The sequence below is a fragment of the Medicago sativa genome, chromosome 1 (genome assembly GCF_051527215.1).
Source record: "Medicago sativa cultivar Bolivia chromosome 1, Bolivia_mono, whole genome shotgun sequence".
Lineage (NCBI taxonomy): Eukaryota > Viridiplantae > Streptophyta > Magnoliopsida > Fabales > Fabaceae > Medicago > Medicago sativa.
This window is the reverse complement of record NC_140749.1, coordinates 53,203,187-53,222,452: the sequence shown is the minus strand read 5'-3', so window position 1 is coordinate 53,222,452 and position 19,266 is coordinate 53,203,187. Positions and strand designations below refer to the sequence as shown.

At 33.4% G+C, this 19,266-nt stretch overlaps 1 protein-coding gene across 4 annotated transcripts; it reads right to left on the bottom strand.

Moving 5' to 3' along the window:
- Window positions 1-5,688: 5,688 nt before the first annotated feature.
- Window positions 5,689-12,837, bottom strand: LOC146955328 (carbon catabolite repressor protein 4 homolog 2-like). Of its 4 annotated transcripts, none has more exons than XM_085721097.1 (12): window positions 12,321-12,837; window positions 10,448-11,174; window positions 9,880-9,966; window positions 9,717-9,794; window positions 9,549-9,635; window positions 9,372-9,458; window positions 8,764-8,817; window positions 8,591-8,682; window positions 8,383-8,497; window positions 8,099-8,243; window positions 7,857-8,013; window positions 5,689-6,211 (listed from the first exon to the last, which is right to left on the bottom strand). In XM_085721097.1, exons 1-11 carry the CDS (start codon window positions 12,476-12,478, stop codon window positions 7,865-7,867), a joined length of 1,779 nt encoding a protein of 592 aa, XP_085577223.1. In that variant the 5' UTR covers window positions 12,479-12,837; the 3' UTR covers window positions 5,689-6,211; window positions 7,857-7,864. The 4 variants fall into 4 exon arrangements, with proteins under 4 accessions (XP_085577223.1, XP_085577216.1, XP_085577229.1 ...); XM_085721103.1 differs by lacking the exon at window positions 5,689-6,211 and adding an exon at window positions 7,340-7,716; XM_085721090.1 differs by having other exon boundaries at window positions 8,383-8,682.
- Window positions 12,838-19,266: the final 6,429 nt, after the last annotated feature.

The following is a 19,266-nucleotide window of genomic DNA, read 5'->3' as shown; positions in this document are numbered from 1 at the left end:
TTTTAAAATATATTTTATTATTTGGCCACCTCGTAAAAATTGTACTAGCTTCGCCGCTGCTCCAAACACATTGTTGATTTTATATAAGTGGCTGTCTGTAAGGTACAGGATGCTTTGGAGGTTTGTTATTATTACGCACACAAACAGAAATTATAAACATTCTAATTTTTTGTATTAAATTTAATATATTAAAAAATGCATTGAAGAATGTTAACAACAATTTTCATAATAATGTCAAATTTAATAAAAAAAAATCAAAACTATCTTATCGGAAATCATATTGAACCACAAAGCGATTCAAATTCAAATCAAATATAAACTGAATTGATATGACAAAATGATGCAATATACAATTCCAATGTGCTTCTGTTGGAAGTGAGAAGTATCAGTTTATAAGGGACATGCATTTTGTGGCTTCCCTTGCTACCCGATGTGGGACTCTCATTTTGCAAGAGCTTGGAGTCTCTCTCTCTCTCTCTCTCTCTCTCTCTCTCTCTCTCTCTCTCTCTCTCTCTCTCTCTCTCTCTCTCTCTCTCTCTCTCTCTCTCTCTCTCTCTCTCTCTCTCTCTCTCTCTCTCTCTCTCTCTCTCTCTCTCTCTCTCTCTCCACTTTTCTTGTTTGCTTATTTTTTTCTATATGTCAATTAATTAATCTTATTTTTATTATTAGTCCTTCAATTTCTATGAGTTGAATGATGGTAGGAATCAATCACATTTCTATGAGTTGAATGATGGTAGGAATCAATCACCTTATAGCTGCTCTTTCTCTGGTACGTACTAATCAACATTATTATTAGTATGTTTGGTTCTATGGTGACAAAAATTGGGTTGAGTTTAGTTATTTTTTAAAATTGATTCGGACATTGTGAATGTAAATTGTTTTCTGGTATAAAAGTTTGTTATTATTACGCCGACTACACGCACACAAACAGAAAGATATGCATATTGCGTCAGTTGATGCGTCCCTTCATTGATAGTGAAAAATGAATCAAATAGAAGTTTTCAAACATGAATCACTCACTCCACACCATACTCATTTCAACTGAAATCAATTTTGAAAATCAAATTCATTTAAAATCAAGTTTGCTAACTCCGCACCATACTTAGTTCACTGGTTTTTGTTTGAAGCCAAATGAGAGGAATTTAAATGAAATAAGAAAATAATAAGACACATATTTCTCAGAAAATAATAGCATTTCTTTACATATGATACTTGTGTCATCTAAACATATTGCTTTGATATGATAATTGCAGCATATTTCAGTTGACAAGGTATCTCTCTCTATTGGTTTATAGAAGATTTTGTGAGATCTAATACATTCTGAGGTTGTAGATATCATTACTCAAATTGTTTGATTGGCATTCTACCTTTGATACGTACTTTAAAGTAGTAGATCAGTCATACTGTTTCATATAGGACACAAGTAGAGATGGATAGTACTATTTTTCAAAGTTTAGATATGTAAACACAATATGAATAGAGTTATTAATTACAAGACATTAACATCTAGTTATTTTTTTTCCTTGTGATAATATTGTTATTAATTAAAATGACACTAACAATCGTTTTACAATCATCTTCATGGGAATTTGAACTTCATCGCTCGATATTACAAGATCAAACTCTTACCACTTAAAGTTTAGATATGAAAACACTAAATCAGTAGAGTCATGGGGTAGAAGGGAAACCCTTGGCTAAAACTCTTCTCTCCCAATCTCATTCTTTCATTAATTAAAGTTGTGCTTTTATTATCAATTTCGGATTCCTAACATAAATATTTTGTAATTTCACATCTAGGTGCTTCAAGTTAACTGACGTGAGCTGAAGCAGTTGTTGCAGAAATGTCCATCCCTTTAGAGTTTGAATCTATGTGCAATGTCTAGGTAGACATTACAACTCAAATACTTATTTCCAAGTTGTCTGGCCCTTGGATGGGATTAACTCATAGCATCACTCTTGTTTACTTTCATAGGTGAAGCTTACAGGAAAGTATGTCTTCTGATATGTCTCATGTTTTTTTATATTTGTGATGCCTAGGTAAACTCTTGGATTTATGAAGAATTGTATACACAATTCTATCCAATATAGACTGATAAGAGAAGTAAGTTTGGCTTGCAAAATCTTACAACTTAAGGACTTCAGTGCATGTTGAAGTGCAAGGATCTTGTATCCCTTAATCTGACTTTGTAAATCGATGATCAACTTGAATATTTTCTAATCTCATTTTGTGAAAGTAATAAAGTTGTATCTAATTGTATGTGATAGGTGTGTACGTGTGATGTGTTATAGCAAATGCGCAGAGTTGCAACTCCTTAAAAGACGCACAAGAGACCCAATAACTATTGTAGAGAATTCTCTCTCTCAATAATACACAACGACTCTTCCTCTCAATAATAAATTCTTCTCCTCTAATCAGGAAAATGCAAAATTTTTACAAAAAGTTTAACATAGTGTAAAATGGAGACACAGCACCATTTTTTTTTAAATAAAATAATTCAGTGTAATCACATGTGTTAGTGTACCACACCTTCAATCAAATGTGTCGGTGCTACATGGCAAACATAATATACTTCCAACTTCATTATAAAGTGTTTTTTTTTTTTTTACGAAAAAAAACCAATTTCATCCAACAAATACCAATATAATATATGTTCAATTTAAATCTAAATTTAAAATAATTATTATATGAAGTCTAACCGGTTTTTGTAAACTAGTACAAATCATAATTATTCATAATCATAATTTTATTAGTTTACAAATAAAAAGTTAAACTCCTTATCAATTATTGATTTAAAATTAACCAATGGACAAAAAAAGTTGTTATTGGTCTTACCCAATCCGACCTCAAAGATTTCGGAACGTTGGATTGTTAGAGAATTGTAACTACTACCTCTTATATTTATAAGCTTCCAAGGACCCTAGCACATGTAATGTGAACGATGTGGGACTCGCGCTATGAAGATACAGACACTTGAAACATGGCAACAGGTTCAAACAAATATTTGTAAGCTAGCAAGGCTTAAATGCAAAAGAAACCCGACATCTTAAAGGTGGTGCAAGATTAACCTTCAATAGTAAAGTATAGCAAACAACAAAACTACCTTGTAAGGTGATTGCCTAATACAAATGTAAGGTCTAACTAAACCGACAATGTCAAGATTGCTATGTTGAACGTTTTTTGTGGTTACTCAAGTTCGAACCCGAAATCGTGTATGTGATTTTTCAGGTGGTATATGTCACTATGTCTATAGGGAAAAAATGAATATTATCAAAATATAAAATAAAAAATGAGAGATTAAATATATATTTATTATTTAGATACTAAGTTTTAGAATGTGAGAATTGAGAGAGAGGATTTGAAAAAATAAGCCTTACAGCAAACTTAAGGAAAACACAATTGCTTTCAAAGAGATGATATATATCTATGCCACAAATATATTAATGGGACTCCTAGGTAAGAGAATGAAGAAAATGTTTTATAAACATGACCATCTTTGAAACAATATTCAAATCTTTTATATTAAAATGGTTTTATTTTATATTTGGTCTCTTACGTTTATTTAGATTTTAATTTAGATTTTAAGTTGGTCCCTATATTTTAAAGACTTGATCTAGTTCCTTCGTCAGTTAGTAATTATTATTTTTTTGAAACAGCATAATGTATTAACAACACTATAAACGCACAGTCTTGTGAGTTTAGTTCAGTTGATCGGGACAATGCATAATATATGTAAGGTCCGGGGTTCAATCCCCGGCCACCGCAGAAGAAAAAAAACACAATAAATGCAGCCGTACGATTAGGAATTAGTTGGTCTCTTTTGTTGAATAAATAAAATTAGCTGGTCTCTTTTGTTAAATAAAATAAATTTGCATATTGTCTCTTACGTTGATTTAAGGTTTAAATTTGCTCGCCTACCTTTAAAAGTTGCAATTCGGTTCTTTGCGTTAGTAATGTTACAATTAATTGGCCACTTTTGTTAAGTGTTGACTTAACGTCGTGTGAAATCATTTTTCCCTTATCCATCATACCATTAGATTTGGGTTGTCAACAACCAAAATTGTTTCCCCAGAATTTCTCAACTTTAGGATTCTAAAACTTCAGATTTTGAAGCATCAATGTCACCAATGAAGGTGTTTTCCAAGAGTAGTGTAACTGTATGATTTTGTCACTCACAACCATCTAGCACTGTCTAGGCCGCAGAAATGGACCTTGTTCAAAATTTTCTTCTTGTCACTATATTGATTATTGCATTCTTTGAGCTATAAAGACTCTTTCTTGCAAATTATGAGAGAAAATTTTTAAGATACTAAATGGTATGCAGGAACTTTCATGTAGTAATGTGTTCTTCAAGTTCTTTTTACAATTTGTCTTATTGCGGTTACTAAAGTAGTTTTTGTCAATGTTTTGTACTGGATCGTGATTGTGTAAGATGTAACTACTTTGAGGTGATTGGTTTGAAGAAGATTAATGATGAAAAGGATCGAAATATGAAGGAAATTGATTCGAAGATTAAAGAAATTGAAGAATAATTTGAAAATCTAGGAAAAGGATATAAAAATTGCAAGACAAAGGAAGAATTGTGTTTTCCAAAAAGATGGTTTAACATGTTAATGATTCTTATGGCAATGCTATTATGCTAATGTCACATATTTCACAGGGCATTAAATCAACACTTCACCGAAGAGAACAACTTACCAACACTGAAACCAAATATGAAATTAGGTATTTGATGTTAGACATGTCACGTGTTTTATTCAACACTTAACGGGTAAGGCCAACTAATTGAGACCTTGCTATTGCAAAGGACCAAATTAAAACATTTGAAACATACGAAACCAACTTAAAACCTAAAATAAGTTATTAAATATAGGATAAAACGAAGGGTAGCACCCAATGACAAATTTATTAGATTTATGTTCGGTTCATTCAGAAACAAACTAAGTTGCATACTTTGTCTGATTTAGATAAAGGTTCATCATATCATATCATTGTTTTCCAAACCTTGTATCAAACTCGATCACAACCCAGATTTTCTGGTTTTGTTTGTTTAGATTGAGAATTTTTGTTTCACTATTTCTTCCGCACACACAAATACAACAATTTATTTATTGTCAAATTTTTGAATTTTTTTCTAAAACAAATGCCCAATTCAATAAAGAAAAATTGTGCTTCCTACAACTTTTATCAGCGAAAACAATTATATATTCTTCACATTCTTTACTTTTGTCAAAAAAAAAAAAAATTAATCTTCACATTCTCAATGACGAGCATCTTTTAGAAAAAGAAAAACTAGCATAAAAAAGTTCTGACTAAAAATACTTGGAAGCAACTTGTGCAAAAATGTTACTACTGAATGTAAGCTAATGACGGCCATGATTAAAGGCTTACGTTTACACCGAAAATCATGAAACCAGAAACACATTACATTTACGGCAGGTCAGATAACATCAAATTACTCTGCCTAACCTATATAAACATCGTAAAAGCCAGTGTATTTAAAAGTACTACTGTCAAAATATCAATGTTTAGTAGTACACAACCTGAATAAAACTAAAACGTTGGCAGGGAAAAAAATTATTCTAGCTAGAAACGGCGACAGGAAAATTAAAAAGCGTAATCAACATAGATGACGATTAACGGAACATAATATATGCATTCTATCATATTATACTCAAGGGAAATGCCAGTTTTTCTTGCAGCACAAAGAGAGTGATCATTTGCTACCATTGTGTTTAAGGGGAGCCGGAAAAATGTGTTTAACTTGTTTTCAATTGTTAACAGTAAACATCTATTCCTATGTTGCTGCCAATGAAGCAACAGTTCAAAATTCATGTCCATGTTAAGCAACTTCCCTCAAATTCTACTACTTTGTTATGAATTAAAACTATAGGCTCAGCCGCCACTAAATTGGAAAAACATGGTTTGTTCACTATGATGTATTAGAGCCAGTAAGGCATCTTTGAAGAAATTTTTGCCTTAACAAAGGGAAAAAGATTTGAAGCGAAGGTTGGGAGGGAAAAGGGACAAAGAAGAAAGTAATAAGGCATGATCACCATAATTTTTCTATGAGTAAAGGTAACATGATACAAAGCAGATCACTGCAAGGATCCCGCATGGAGATACCTGGAAAATACATGCACGATCCACCATTCTTACAATAACTTCCGGCCAAATGCTTCTTTCAGCCTTTTTCTTTATGTGTCTCTGGATCTGACAAAGATAGAACAGCTATTATCAATAACAATAACAAATTAAACTATCCTGGCACAGAACAAGAAACTGATGTGGGATTGGAGTTAGGTTGGTGAAATATAAACTTGAACATTCTTTTATAATCATATTAAGATTCGCATAGTTAAGTTTTAACCAGCACACGAGTGAATAATGTCAGAAAAGACAGGATATACCAAATAGTAGGCCCTACTTCATTTCATTAGATTCATAAAAACGGAAGGGAAATTTTTTAAAGGCAGGCCAATACAACAGCAAGTCCAGTATTCCAACAAATCACATACACCACTGTTCTACACAAGTAAAACAGATGCATTGGTTGAAATATAATAAGGACCATGTAATTTTACTATAATGGCACGAGTATTGTCAGAAATTTACAGGACTTCAGTTTTACTTTGTTTAGGTACTGCTTTAAAATTAGGACAAAACTTAGAAACAGTACCATATGTACTGTTCATCCTGTGGTCCAATAAGGACTTAACAAGAGGATTAAATCATCCACATCAGACCTAACCCTTCCCTATCACACTAACGCCGTTTTAATTCCAGTAAACTGTCAAACGAAAATCAAAGCATATGCTGAGCAACATCGATCTCTCGTTATGTCAGAATTTCTCTTATTACCCCTCAAATTCAAATTCGTATCAGAAATATATGTATAATTCAATTCAATAAAGAGAACAGCCACCAGTATAAACTCCTGCAAATGCCAACGACATACAATAACATTGATTTCTCTTAATGCAATGTGAAGACATGGTTATACTGAAACAGGGGAACAATAAAATTGTTTTCTCTTTACGCGTCAATCATGTGAGGCTAATGTTATTGAGGAATCAACATATACCTAGATTTCCCTTTAAATTCTAATAATAATTATTCAACGATGGTGAAACAGGGGTTAACGGAATTCAACGAAGGTGAAATATGGGTTAATGAAATGTGTCTGATGTGGATGATTTAATCCACTTGTTAAGTCCTTATTGGACAACAGGATGAACAGTACCTATGGTACTGTTTCTAAGTTTTGTCCTTGAAATTATAGCCATAAATCTATGTTAGACTCCGAAAACACTAGCGAGAAAGCAGGTAGAAGGGGGACAATTTTAAAAAATTTATAAAGTTTTCGTGTTATATAAAATTTTATAAAGCTTACACAGTGGAGATAGCTGGTACTGAGTTTTTATGTCCTATACAAAGCTAGTCGTATATCAAAATTATATAAGGCAGGCTTTAAGTACTTCCAATTCCACCATGTCATTATTTTCATCCATTACATCCTAATCTCACACTCTAAGTGACAACCTAATCAAGCTCACCCTTTGTCAGATAATAAACACTTAGTTACCACGCCTTTTAGAGTTTATAGAAGCAACTACAAAACAAAATGTTCAAGGAATATGCAACTGATAACTTCAACATGAGAGAATTTCCAACTACAAATCCCAGCAGCATCTAAGCATTAAGCCATCAATATGTGTCTAACAAAAGAAATAAAATGGCTTCAGCCAATAATTTTTCTAAACATTGAACAATATTCTTAAACAAGTAACCTTAACAACATCAATACAAATCAAGCAAAAATACAAATATGGAAGGGAAGGGTAAGAATTGTACCTACCTTAAGTATCAATGCCTAGACTTATTTTTGCAGCACCGGAACTCGGCTAGGAGTGCTATATGATCTGAGGACCATCCAGGTGAAGGAAGTGCAGTGTCCTTCCTCAAACTCTCTTCATCCAATAACTCCAATAATGACTCCACAACTAATGAATCCGCTGAAACCAAAACCCGTATAACTTCATAAAAATATGACCAACAAGTGAAATTTATAACAAAAATGCAACATGGCAAGACATTCACCTGTGTAAAATATGTAGTCTAGAGTGCCAACAAAATCTCTAGTAACGCTTGTGAACAAAGGTTCATTTGTGCCGCCATCCAGTCTCCTTTTATGCTGCTCGAATGCAAGACCTGCTGTTCTTGCAAAAGACGAGTATGCACTGACCTAAAATTTGAAGCCACATACGACCAATAGTAAATTAAATAAGGCAAAAGATTGGAAAGAGTATATAGAAATAAAATGGGTAAAAATGCATCTTAAATAAACCATGTCTTTAAGAGATGCACTTTGATGAATATATTACCAGTGGCAATTGGTGAACCAACTTGCTATGAGGGCGTAAAATATTAAGTGGGTCAACTGTTAAATCAGGATGTGACGGGTCTACCTTCCCCATTGCAAGAAGTGCATGAGGCGCACTGCAACAAAGTTCAGAATAACCTTTTATATAAACAAATAAATAACCCTTTGCACAATTAAATAAAATAAAATTGAGAAAGAATTCACCATACCTTCCTGGAACAGAATTAAAGTCTCCACAAACCAACATTGGAATGTCGGCACTTGTAGCTATTTTTTCCAACCCCTTCAATAGAGTATGCACCTAAAGAGAGGGGAGAAAATTAGTAACTGCTACTTTCAAAACTAACCGTAAAGCATAAAACAAACCAAAAAAATAGCTTACCTGCCAGAGTTTGACATCTTTCAAATCTTGCTGAACATGAACATGTGTATTTGCCTAAGTTCACAAAAGCAATATAATAGTAGAATTACTAAAAAATATAACCTAAATCTGTAAAGGAGGGCAGAAAGATGGGATAAATGACATATCTTACTTAAAGAAATATTGAAATGTGTTTGAAACCAGATATCTAACATGGTCCCTTTTATGAGATTTTAGAGCAAATAAAAGGGAAGGAAAAGTAACTTAAGACCAGTACTATATAAAGATTTTATACATGACTAACAACCATCAGCAAAATAAGACACCAAACCACCACTACAACCTAAGATGGTCTCTCTATCTCTAAGCATATACATCTTTATCAGATATTTGACAATGACGACTCTTACTGACAAATGGATGATTAATAAATAGTCAATATCAATGAAGTGTGGCACTAGATTATCCTTATGGGACAAATACTCAACAAATATTGCAATTACAATCTGGTACTGGGGAAAAACAAATAAAAGCAATGAAAATAAAATGCCCTCTATGTAACACACGTCATGAACAATTAAGACATGAACAAAAATGACTGTAAATTAAAGCAACGTAAAAGAGCTTACCACACAAAGAAGTTGTCTTTTCCCAAGATTGTCAACTAGTTGATTGTTAACTTTCGTTTCTAGAACCACTATAAGTGCAACATTATCCTAAGAATACAATGAAATTTTGGTAAGCAACAATCAGAGGACTATCCAGTAAAGCAGAACTGAAATGTAATCTTTGGGGAAATAAGCCACCTTGACCAGCCGATTCAAGGCAGTTTTCTTCTGAGCGGTTGGAATCATGGCCTCTGTTAAAGACTGTGCAGCCTTATTGAACTCAACCTGCATGCAAGCCACTCATGATTATAATGTCTGCAGAAATGGAACTCAAGTAACTGTAAACAAAAAAAATCAATTCCCAACCTCATATTTCTTCACATGGGAAAATTTGTCTCTGCGAAAAAATGTCGCACAACCATCAATTGTGTTGCCGCTGGATGCCTGTAAACCCACAATAATCAGGTTAACATTAATAACAAAATATATGAAGATTTAGGACCGAAAGGGACCGGAGTATTGCAATAACCTCTGTTGTTTTTCTCTTGAAAAGACTGTGATAACCATGTTTGTCCAACTCAGGAGCAAAAAATTCGTCATAATGGTCATTTTGAACCTGGAAGAAAAAAGGTGAAGTGTTATCTTCTACATGAGTCATTATCTTCTACTTAATGTTTTCATATGTTTGCAAGGGATTGTATTGTGAACTTATAAGTTATAAGAAAATAAAAATTCTAAATTAAACTCCCACACCCCATCCAACCCATAAAAAAAAAAAAAATACAACACAGATTCACATGCATGGAAATTATAGAACTGGTTTGTTGTTATTTATGAAATTCACAAGACTATCCTAACCATTTATTACTGTGGCAATCCAAGTTTTAATTCAATAGAATAAGCTGCACGTGGCAGATATTTTGACGCAACCAATTCCATAATCAAGCATTCATCAAAACAAAAAAGATTTGAACTTTAAAAATACGTAAAGAATTGTGAAATAAATTCAAATATTAATACAACACCAAACTCATAAAAACTTGAAGAAACAATATATTAAATCAAGTTTTTCAACCACCAAGAACATGTTAATGTACCTCCTGAAGGCAAATAATGTCTGCAGCATAACCAACAATTTCCCGTAACAAATTTTGCCTGCGATATGGCCAAGAAAGTGCCCACGGAGGGCAGTAGCTATAGAGATCATTTGAGGCACATGTTTCAGACAAGACATTGTATGACAGAGCAGTAAAAGTTCCTGAAGATGTCATACGCCTATCTGGATCTAAATGTCCCATCCCATCAACACGTATAATTCGGCGCGGGATTGGTGAAGGAGCAGGAATGACCCTATTAGTTTGTAAAGTGCTAGCTTGTCCCACAGGTGATTTGGTCACTGCATCAACTACAGAACATTCAAACTTAAGGACATGACCAATGTCATCAGCAGTTGGGGTATAAGTCTTGGATCGTCCAACTTCGAACCAAGTTTCATTGCCATTTCTGATACCAGCTGGATACATAGGAGCTGCATACCCATTCGTCAAACTAGCACTTGATGCAGAGCCAGATAAGTTGGAATTCGAACTATTATATCGCCCAAATACCTCGTCCTCCTCATTTCCATTTTCATTAACTGCATTTGCAGCACGATCATGTAAGGCACGGTGATGCTGCCATGCATCTGAAAAACACTTTGCGGTGCAGTGATAACTTTTAGAAATAGGTATTTTGGCCTTGAGACAACCTACACACTGCATTGTGGCCGGCTCAGATGGATGTATGCTACATACAGCAACATTTTTATCACTTTGTACACGATACCTGCCACAAATGAAGATCAAAGGATTTAGTGTCAAAATAGAAAAGTCCAGCTTTTAAATAAGATCAATAGAAATTACAAAGTTGCAGAACATTTGAGATCAATTTACTAACTCACTATAACCATGAGCTGACACACAAAACTTGAGCAGAATTTTAATTGCACAGGTTTTGCTTAAATGAACAAAATATCCCATTTCCAAGCAAGCAAACAAACAGATACGACAAAACATCACTAACATTCATTACATACAGATCCGACAAAACATCGCTAACATTCAATACATACAGATCCAACAAAACATCGCCAACATTTATAGTTATATGTCGCAATCCCTAAAAACATATTACCAATCATCAAATAATTAATAAAATAGAAAAATATAAAAGGAAACAAATTATACAAAACACATGTATTAGTCATCATTATCTTTTTTTCAGTTTCCATGTTGTAGTTACAAAGTTTCCACGGCCGTTTAGTGGCAACTAGTCTCCGTCTGTGAATTGGGCGCAGAAGTTGGATTCTCCCATCTCAAGTAAATTTCCTCTATACTTGCTTTCAAGAGGCAGGGATCAAACCCTAACCACTTACTTTCAAGAGGCAGGGATCAAACCCTAACCCACTTACTTAAGGAGTCCAAATCCCTTATGGATCAAATTCTAACCAATTGCATAAGGAGTCCAAATCCCTAATTATTCATCAACATTTTATTATGCCCTAATCCCTAAAATCACAATCGATAACACAATACAATCAGAAATAAAAAAAATCTTCCTAGCAATAAAACACCACAGACCCATTTTATTAACTCTAAAATCCTTCGCCCAATTCACAATTAACTTCAATCACGTTCAAAATCAATCCAATAACAAGTATACTAGCACTTATGAAGCACCGACTCAGACACCAGACACGATACCGATAGTAATTTGAGAAAATAACAAAATTGAATGTAATCACATGCATCGGTGTCGTGTCGCTTCGCGTCAGACAACAGACACTCCTTCCATCAAAAGTGTCAGTGATACAGTTAACATAACAATTAAAACTACCTAATAATTTAAAACCTAATAGCAACACTAGAAACACGAACTTCAATAATAACAATAAAAAACAGAAAATTGAAGCAAAGGAAAAAAAGAAGTCACCATTTGTAACGCAAGAAATGGCCATCTAAAGGAGAAGATTCAAGAACATCATCGGTGGAAAGAGTTGAATCAAAACGACGAAGAAGAACATACGGCGTGAGTTCACAGCCAACAATGGGAATATCAGAAGGAAGGTGCACACGCACCACGGTAAGCATGCTTCAGTAATTACTATTTCGCGACGGCGACGGTGATTCACGGTGGCGGCACTGTAACCCTTGTGGCGGATCCGACATTAACTTCACCCGATAACCCGCCAGAGTTGATGGATCTAAAAATGAATCGATCGAAGATTCTAGAAAGAGATAAATGAGATTATTAGGGTTTTGGTTAACACTTGAGTTGAAACGAAGAAGAAGAAAAAAGAAGAGGGAGTAATCGTTTTTTTTTTTTTATTTGTTTGTGTGTGAGATACGAATACGCTGTATGTAATCTGGTTTTGAGTATTTGGGTTTTGGTTTTCGTTTTGATTTTGGTTTTCACTCTTCTTTTTCTTCCCCCTTTCTTCGACCCTTTTGAAGATTGGATTTAGATATTTATATTTATATTTCTCAATTATTGGAAATCAAAATCTTTTTTTTTTTTTTTGTGGACCTTGGTTAGAGAGGGGGCTATTCTTTTTTTTTTGGTACAAAGAGAGTGGGCTATTCTAATTTGCCTAATTTTAGAAAATTGCAATCGACACATTTAAAAAGGCTGAAAAATAACAGTAAAAGACGTAAATGCACCGATGGCAATTAATTATCAAGGAAAAGAACCGGCGGCAGTTAATTATCGAGGAAAATTTTGGCAGTTAACCACCGCCGATTTTCTCGGCAGTAAACTACCGCTGATTTCATCGGCAGTTAACTGCCGATGCATCCTGAACATATGCAGAAACAGAAACTCAGTTTTAAATTTCAGTTTTCATTTCAAACAAATTGTCCAAAACTTCTCCAATTCCTTCAAATCGATGTTGGAGTAAAATCAAGTGAATCATCTCCATTTAATCACAAGTAAGTAGTTTGACTCATTTTTAATAATTATGTTAGTTTGTGTAGGTTTTTTTTAATAAAAAAAAATTGAGTAGTTTGCATGTGGTTAGGGTTGATGTAGGAATTGACAATTTGATGATTGCATGTGTAGTTTATGAATTGATAAATGAATTTAGTTGTTGTAATTGATGTTTAAATGATGTTTAAGTATAATGTGGCTTTGAATGGTGTCAAATGAACACAATTTGAATATGTTTGATATTTTGCACACAAAGTGTTTGATAAAATGCCTCAATGAGAATTATATTGATTATTTAGTTAGTTTAGGTTATGGAAATGATGTTAATTGTAGTTTGATAAAGTGTATATTGATTATTGATTATTTAGTTAGTTTAAGTTATGAAAATAATGGAAATCCACAAAGTGTTTGATAAAGTGTTGGATTATTTAGTTAGTGTAGGTTATGTTTAGGTTGAATGTGGTTTTAATTTTCAGCGATGAATGTATGTTGTGAACGATGTTTAGTTTATAGTTTACATATAAGTTGAATGATGTTAATTTTTTAAATTTTTGTGTAGATATGTCTTATCCGAATCAGGGCCAGCCAATTGATCCAGAAAAACTTATTTGTGGTAGACGCGCTATGACGCAAAGTGCCAAGCAGGCAAGGCAAAGACGGCACATCCCAAAGAGGGGAAGGGGTAAAGGGAGGACAGATGGTGAAGGGAGGGTTGATACTTATGACATGGTTAGTGGTGATGTTGCCTATGCTGATGAGCAGATGGGTCAGGAGGTGATGATCCCTCAGCAATGGTTTGAGGTCATGCGTCGTGTTAGGGAGCAGATCGCGCCGATTTTGACCAGGAGGCGAGGCCTGAGGCCGAGGAGGCGACAACAGTAGCATGAGCAGGACCAGCAGCATGGCAGCACAACATGGTTCCGTTGATCGATATGTTTGTCACGTTGCAGAGATCAACTAAAGATATTCTCGACAATTTGATTCTGCCAGAAGATCGTGATTAGGTAGAGAATGCACTTTCCAACTACAACAGTGGTCTTACCTCTAAAATTGGATAAGGTCAGATCTGTTAAACAACTACTCTCAGGCATTCACCTAGAAGTTATATTGTTCCTTTCAAAAATTAGGTAGTGATTTGCAAACCCCTTTGAAAAGTCAAAAGGTTAAGAGAACACAACATGTATTATGCAGAATCAACTGTGTAAGTTATGATATCGAATTCCTTCATATAAGATGAGCGTCACGGAATGCACCTCATTCTTTATGTGATGACTCGTCAAAATATGAGGGAATTTGATGTGATAACATATATAGTTGATTCTGCATAATACATGTTGTGTTCTCTTAATCTTTTGACTTTTCAAAAGGGATTGCAAATCACTACCTAATTTTTGAGAGGAACAATTGAACTTCTGGGTGAATGCTTAAGAGTTGTTTTATAACATTTTTTTATGTTGCTTGAGAGTTGTCTACCCGAATGTAATGTAATGATACCACATATTTAGGAAGAATGTAATGTAACGTAGATGAAATTAAAACTAAATACAATTGTGTATTTTTTGAATTGATTATATGTACTTGTGACTTTATTTTTTTTACAAATATTGAATGATAAAAAAGGTTGAATGAAAGAATATTGAATTAATGATAAATAAAAAAAATTGAATGATAAAAAAAATGTTGAAAAAAATGTTGAATGATAAAAAATATGTTGAAAAAATATTGAATGATAAAAAAAATGTTGAATGATAATAACAAGGTTGAATGTAAGTTGTTGCATTCCCAGAATAAACGCAACGGTAGTTAACTACCGCTAGCCTCAGCTGTAGTTAACTGCTGTCGGATAGGCCAACGATAGTTAACTACCGCTGGGGTTAATTTTGTATTTTCCATGTGTTATTAGAAACTAATAGAAGTCAGAAAAGCAATTTTCCTAAAAAAATTGCTTGAAATTTTAAATTTATATTGATGTAGATCCTTATTTTAGTAATATTTTAAATTTAATCTTTCATTTGGCTTTTAAAAACATTGATAAATTTGATCTATATGCGTGTAGATACCACTTAACCAACATTATATCAGAAATGTTGATGAAATTGCAACGGATTTTTTAAAAAAATTCCTAACCGTCACTTACAGAAGTATCAACCTTCTTCTGATTCTTCTATGTCTGTTTGAGTCTGTTCTTCAAATGGAAAGTGGTAAAATATAGAAAGTAGACGAAATGTTCGTTCAATATATCTTTTCGTAGTTAAAAGTATATTGAATACAATGGGAAGTATTCTTCTATAATTTTTAGTACTTGGAAGATATAACCATTTGCTTGAGAACATGTGCTTATCTTATTGTTTAATTTAATACTTGCAATTGATTTGTATACATGAATTGTGTGCATTTGGTGAACTTAGTGAAATTTGGCGAATATGTGATTATATGAATGTGTACTTGTTGCAATGAATATGTGATTATAATGTAAATGACGACTTCAGTGGTGAATTAGGTTTTGAGTCTTCCTTTATATAGCCTGATTGCATAATGGGCTTGATGCACAAATCGGGTCAGACATCTAGCTGAATCACGATAATTCACCATAATATTCTGAAGCAGATAAAATGTTTCCTTAAATGTTGCAACAACATACTTAAGAAACACGCTGATTAAAAATTGTCTTTCTCTGCTTTTAGAAACTACACGTTTCTTGGTCAACTCTTCGTGTGAAACAAATCTTCAAAGAATATTCAGGAATCTCACGCTTAAAAACAAACTCCAAGAAAGCGAAACAAGGTACGCTATGATGTCGCACCAACATGTCAAGACATCTTGCTAGAACTCTTGTTTTAAATAAATGCAGTCAATACAAGTATGTAAACGTAACATGGCTAAACTCATTTACATCTTCATGGAACTCTTTAGTATCGTTTATTATTTTCTATTTTTCTATATCCACGTTTTTTTATTTCTGTTTTTCTTTTTTGTTGTTGTACCGACATGAAGACTGGATTATATTTTGTGTAGAACAAGATCCTATAAACCAAACTTTGTTAGAAAGCATCAGGTTCACTTGGTACTCCAGAAGGCAGGCAACATGTATGCATTCTCTCAAGTAAGTTCAACATATACTCATGCACATCTTCCTGCCTACCCTTTTGGAAATTGGGCAATATGCCTTTTCTTATGTCAAGAAGTACAAGTAATCAAGCTTATAAAATGGGAAGTGATTCAAACAAAAAACGGGGGTGGAGGCAAGAGACAATACTTATGAATAAAACCAAGAAATTAGCACATGGTTAAACTTTAAAACATTATTACGACTCAGCTAACAAAATCAATTATGTTAAATATTGTTCTCCGATTTTAGAGAAGAGTAGTCCACAACTTTCTTAACCTCAAAAAGCCTTAGAAAAGATAAAATTATCTATGATGAAAAACTATTTCAATCTTTTCCCTGATTTAAAAGAAGCTGAGTTGAAAGAGGTAAATTAGTAATGTTGAAGCTCCCAAAACATATACGTCAAGAAGTTTGTTCGAGTCTTCAAGCCTTTTTTCAAAAACAGACATCATGAATACATATATTTTGAAATATTAAGATCTTCAAGCAAAATAATGTGGACTTTTGGCCCCTATTAAAAAAATGGCCCAAGACACCCTCCATGTTTAGCCCCTTTTGCAATATCAGTCTTTTCTTCTCAATTTTGATCTAGTCACGCTATGTGGCATGCCACATGTGTAATTTTTAATTAAAAAATATTAAAATTGTCACGTGTGTATATTTTGAATTAAAAAAATCAAAAAAAGAAAGAAAAAAGGGTGTGAGTCTCCACTATCTTCATTTACTCCCTTTTCTTTCTTCCTCTTCTATCTTTGATAACACTGTTGCCCCCTTTCTCTTCCCTTTTTCCAGCTATTCTTTCTAGCCACCCACATTGGTGCTTCAGGCAACACCATGAAACATATCACCATATCAATAAACCTAGAAACCATAACAACAACATGAACATAACATCACTCACACAAAAGCAACATCAACAAACACCATATTAAAAACATAGGAATTACTATTATCAACTTAAATTTGACTCAAATATCACACATTAAATCACTACATCTTAGATTTTCCTTTCTAATGCCTCATTTTTCTCAATCTATTCAAATCCGAGTTTTCTCAATCTCATTTTGTATTGGATTATGATTTTTTCCTCTCAATCTCCGATATATTTCGTCCTTAATGTCTCAGGTTGATTTGTCTTCTCCGTCTCTGATCTAATTTAATTTTGGAGGTTGATGTTGTGTTTTTTTGTGGGATAAAATTTTGAGAAGCACAAGAAAAAGAAGGATTAAGTGAAATTTGAAACGAGATATGAGTTTGTGTGTGTGAGGCTATGAAATTCTAGATTTGGGTATCAATATCTGGGTTTGGATTTGAAGTTGCTGTCTGTTCATGCTTTTCTTGGAAAGGACAGCGTTGTTGTTTTGAAATTGTGAATCTTGTTTGTGTTGATGTTTTGGGCTTGGGTCTGAAGGGTCGATGAATGTGGAGGATGTTGAGAAATTATTGTTATTGATATTGTTCATGTTGGATGGAAGTGGAGGAGGGTGAGGCTGTTGGAGATTTTTGGATTTGATTGAGTTGCTGGGTAAAGAAGATGAAGGACGAAATTGATGATGTTGTTGTTCTTTTCATCCTAAACTCACTTGCCTTCTCCAAGTTACATTTCCTTTTTTCATTTTTTTTAATTCAACAATTTAACATGTGACATATTTATTTTTAGTTTTAAATCAATAATTACATATATGCCATGCCACTCAGTCAAGTCTGCCACGCAGGTGTTGACTGGGTCAAAATTAAGCAAAATGACTAAACATGGAGGGTGTTTTTGGCCACTTTTTTAATAGGGGCCAAAGTCGCTACTCTTTAAAAGTTTGAGGATGAAAAGTGCGTTTAAGAAGAAAAAGCTTATTGGTTCAAAGGAACACAATACAATTCACATAAAAACAATTCTCCATACCAGACTCGTGTAATAAATGTCGAAACAACAAATCGGAAAGAAAGAATATTATAATCAAATATGGCCATACATTGTTTACTCATTAAAAAAAACACAAAACACAAGGATACGCTAGAGATTGTCAATCATATCATGTGGACATAGTATTCTTCCAGGTTCTTTAAGGAAATCACTAACATGATTCTGAATTGCACAAAGCGCGAAAACCCAACAATCCGACCTATAAAGATAAAATTGAAAAATATAATTAGAAATGTTATGAACCATAAATTTCCTTCATTCATCAATGTAAATATTGTTAAAAGAAAATCATTGCAATCAACCCTCACTGAATCGCACAATTCATGTTCTCAACTTAAATACACACCAAGTCTAAGCACTTGTTTAACTCTAAATGCTTTACACATATGATATATACTATCATGAAGTAAACTTCATGACATGGTTGCATATCAAAGACAATGAGTTGACTAATTGGGACAACAAACTTCTTATCCTCGAATTTTAGTGACATGATAGGATAGAGACACAACAAACATTTATCCTATTATGTGTTTGATGCACACGTAATAACAAACGAAATAATATTAATCTATAGAGTATTCAAAATTTAAAGTTAACTGTCTAATTGTTTCTTGACAAGTTGTTACCGTCCATAGCACGACAACAAGATTTGAACTATACCATTGTTAGTACAATTACGTCCACACAAGATAGTTATCACAAATGAGTGGTGATTACTTATTACAATGTAGCGAATGACATTAAACAAGTTAAAAAAAATCAATGAAATTAGTACAATATTTTAATTTTGTTGTCCTTTTAAAAAAGAAAATCCTAGAAGATATTATAGTCTAGTTGTTTATTTGAAGACATTATATCTCTAGTTTTTCTGGCCAGAATTTATTACTGCAAGGCTAATGGCATAAGGAATATAAAATATTGCC

What these genes read in the sequence shown, in the direction of transcription:
- LOC146955328 (XM_085721090.1), bottom strand. Translation starts at nt 12,478, where the DNA reads ATGCTTACCGTGGTGCGTGTGCACCTTCCTTCTGATATTCCCATTGTT. An exon ending in CCCATGTGAAGAAATATGAG is followed by an intron (nt 9,636 to 9,716) that starts GTTGGGAATTGA and finishes GCTTGCATGCAG; the next exon opens with GTTGAGTTCAATAAGGCTGC. An exon ending in AAAGACAACTTCTTTGTGTG is followed by an intron (nt 8,818 to 9,371) that starts GTAAGCTCTTTT and finishes TTGTGAACTTAG; the next exon opens with GCAAATACACATGTTCATGT.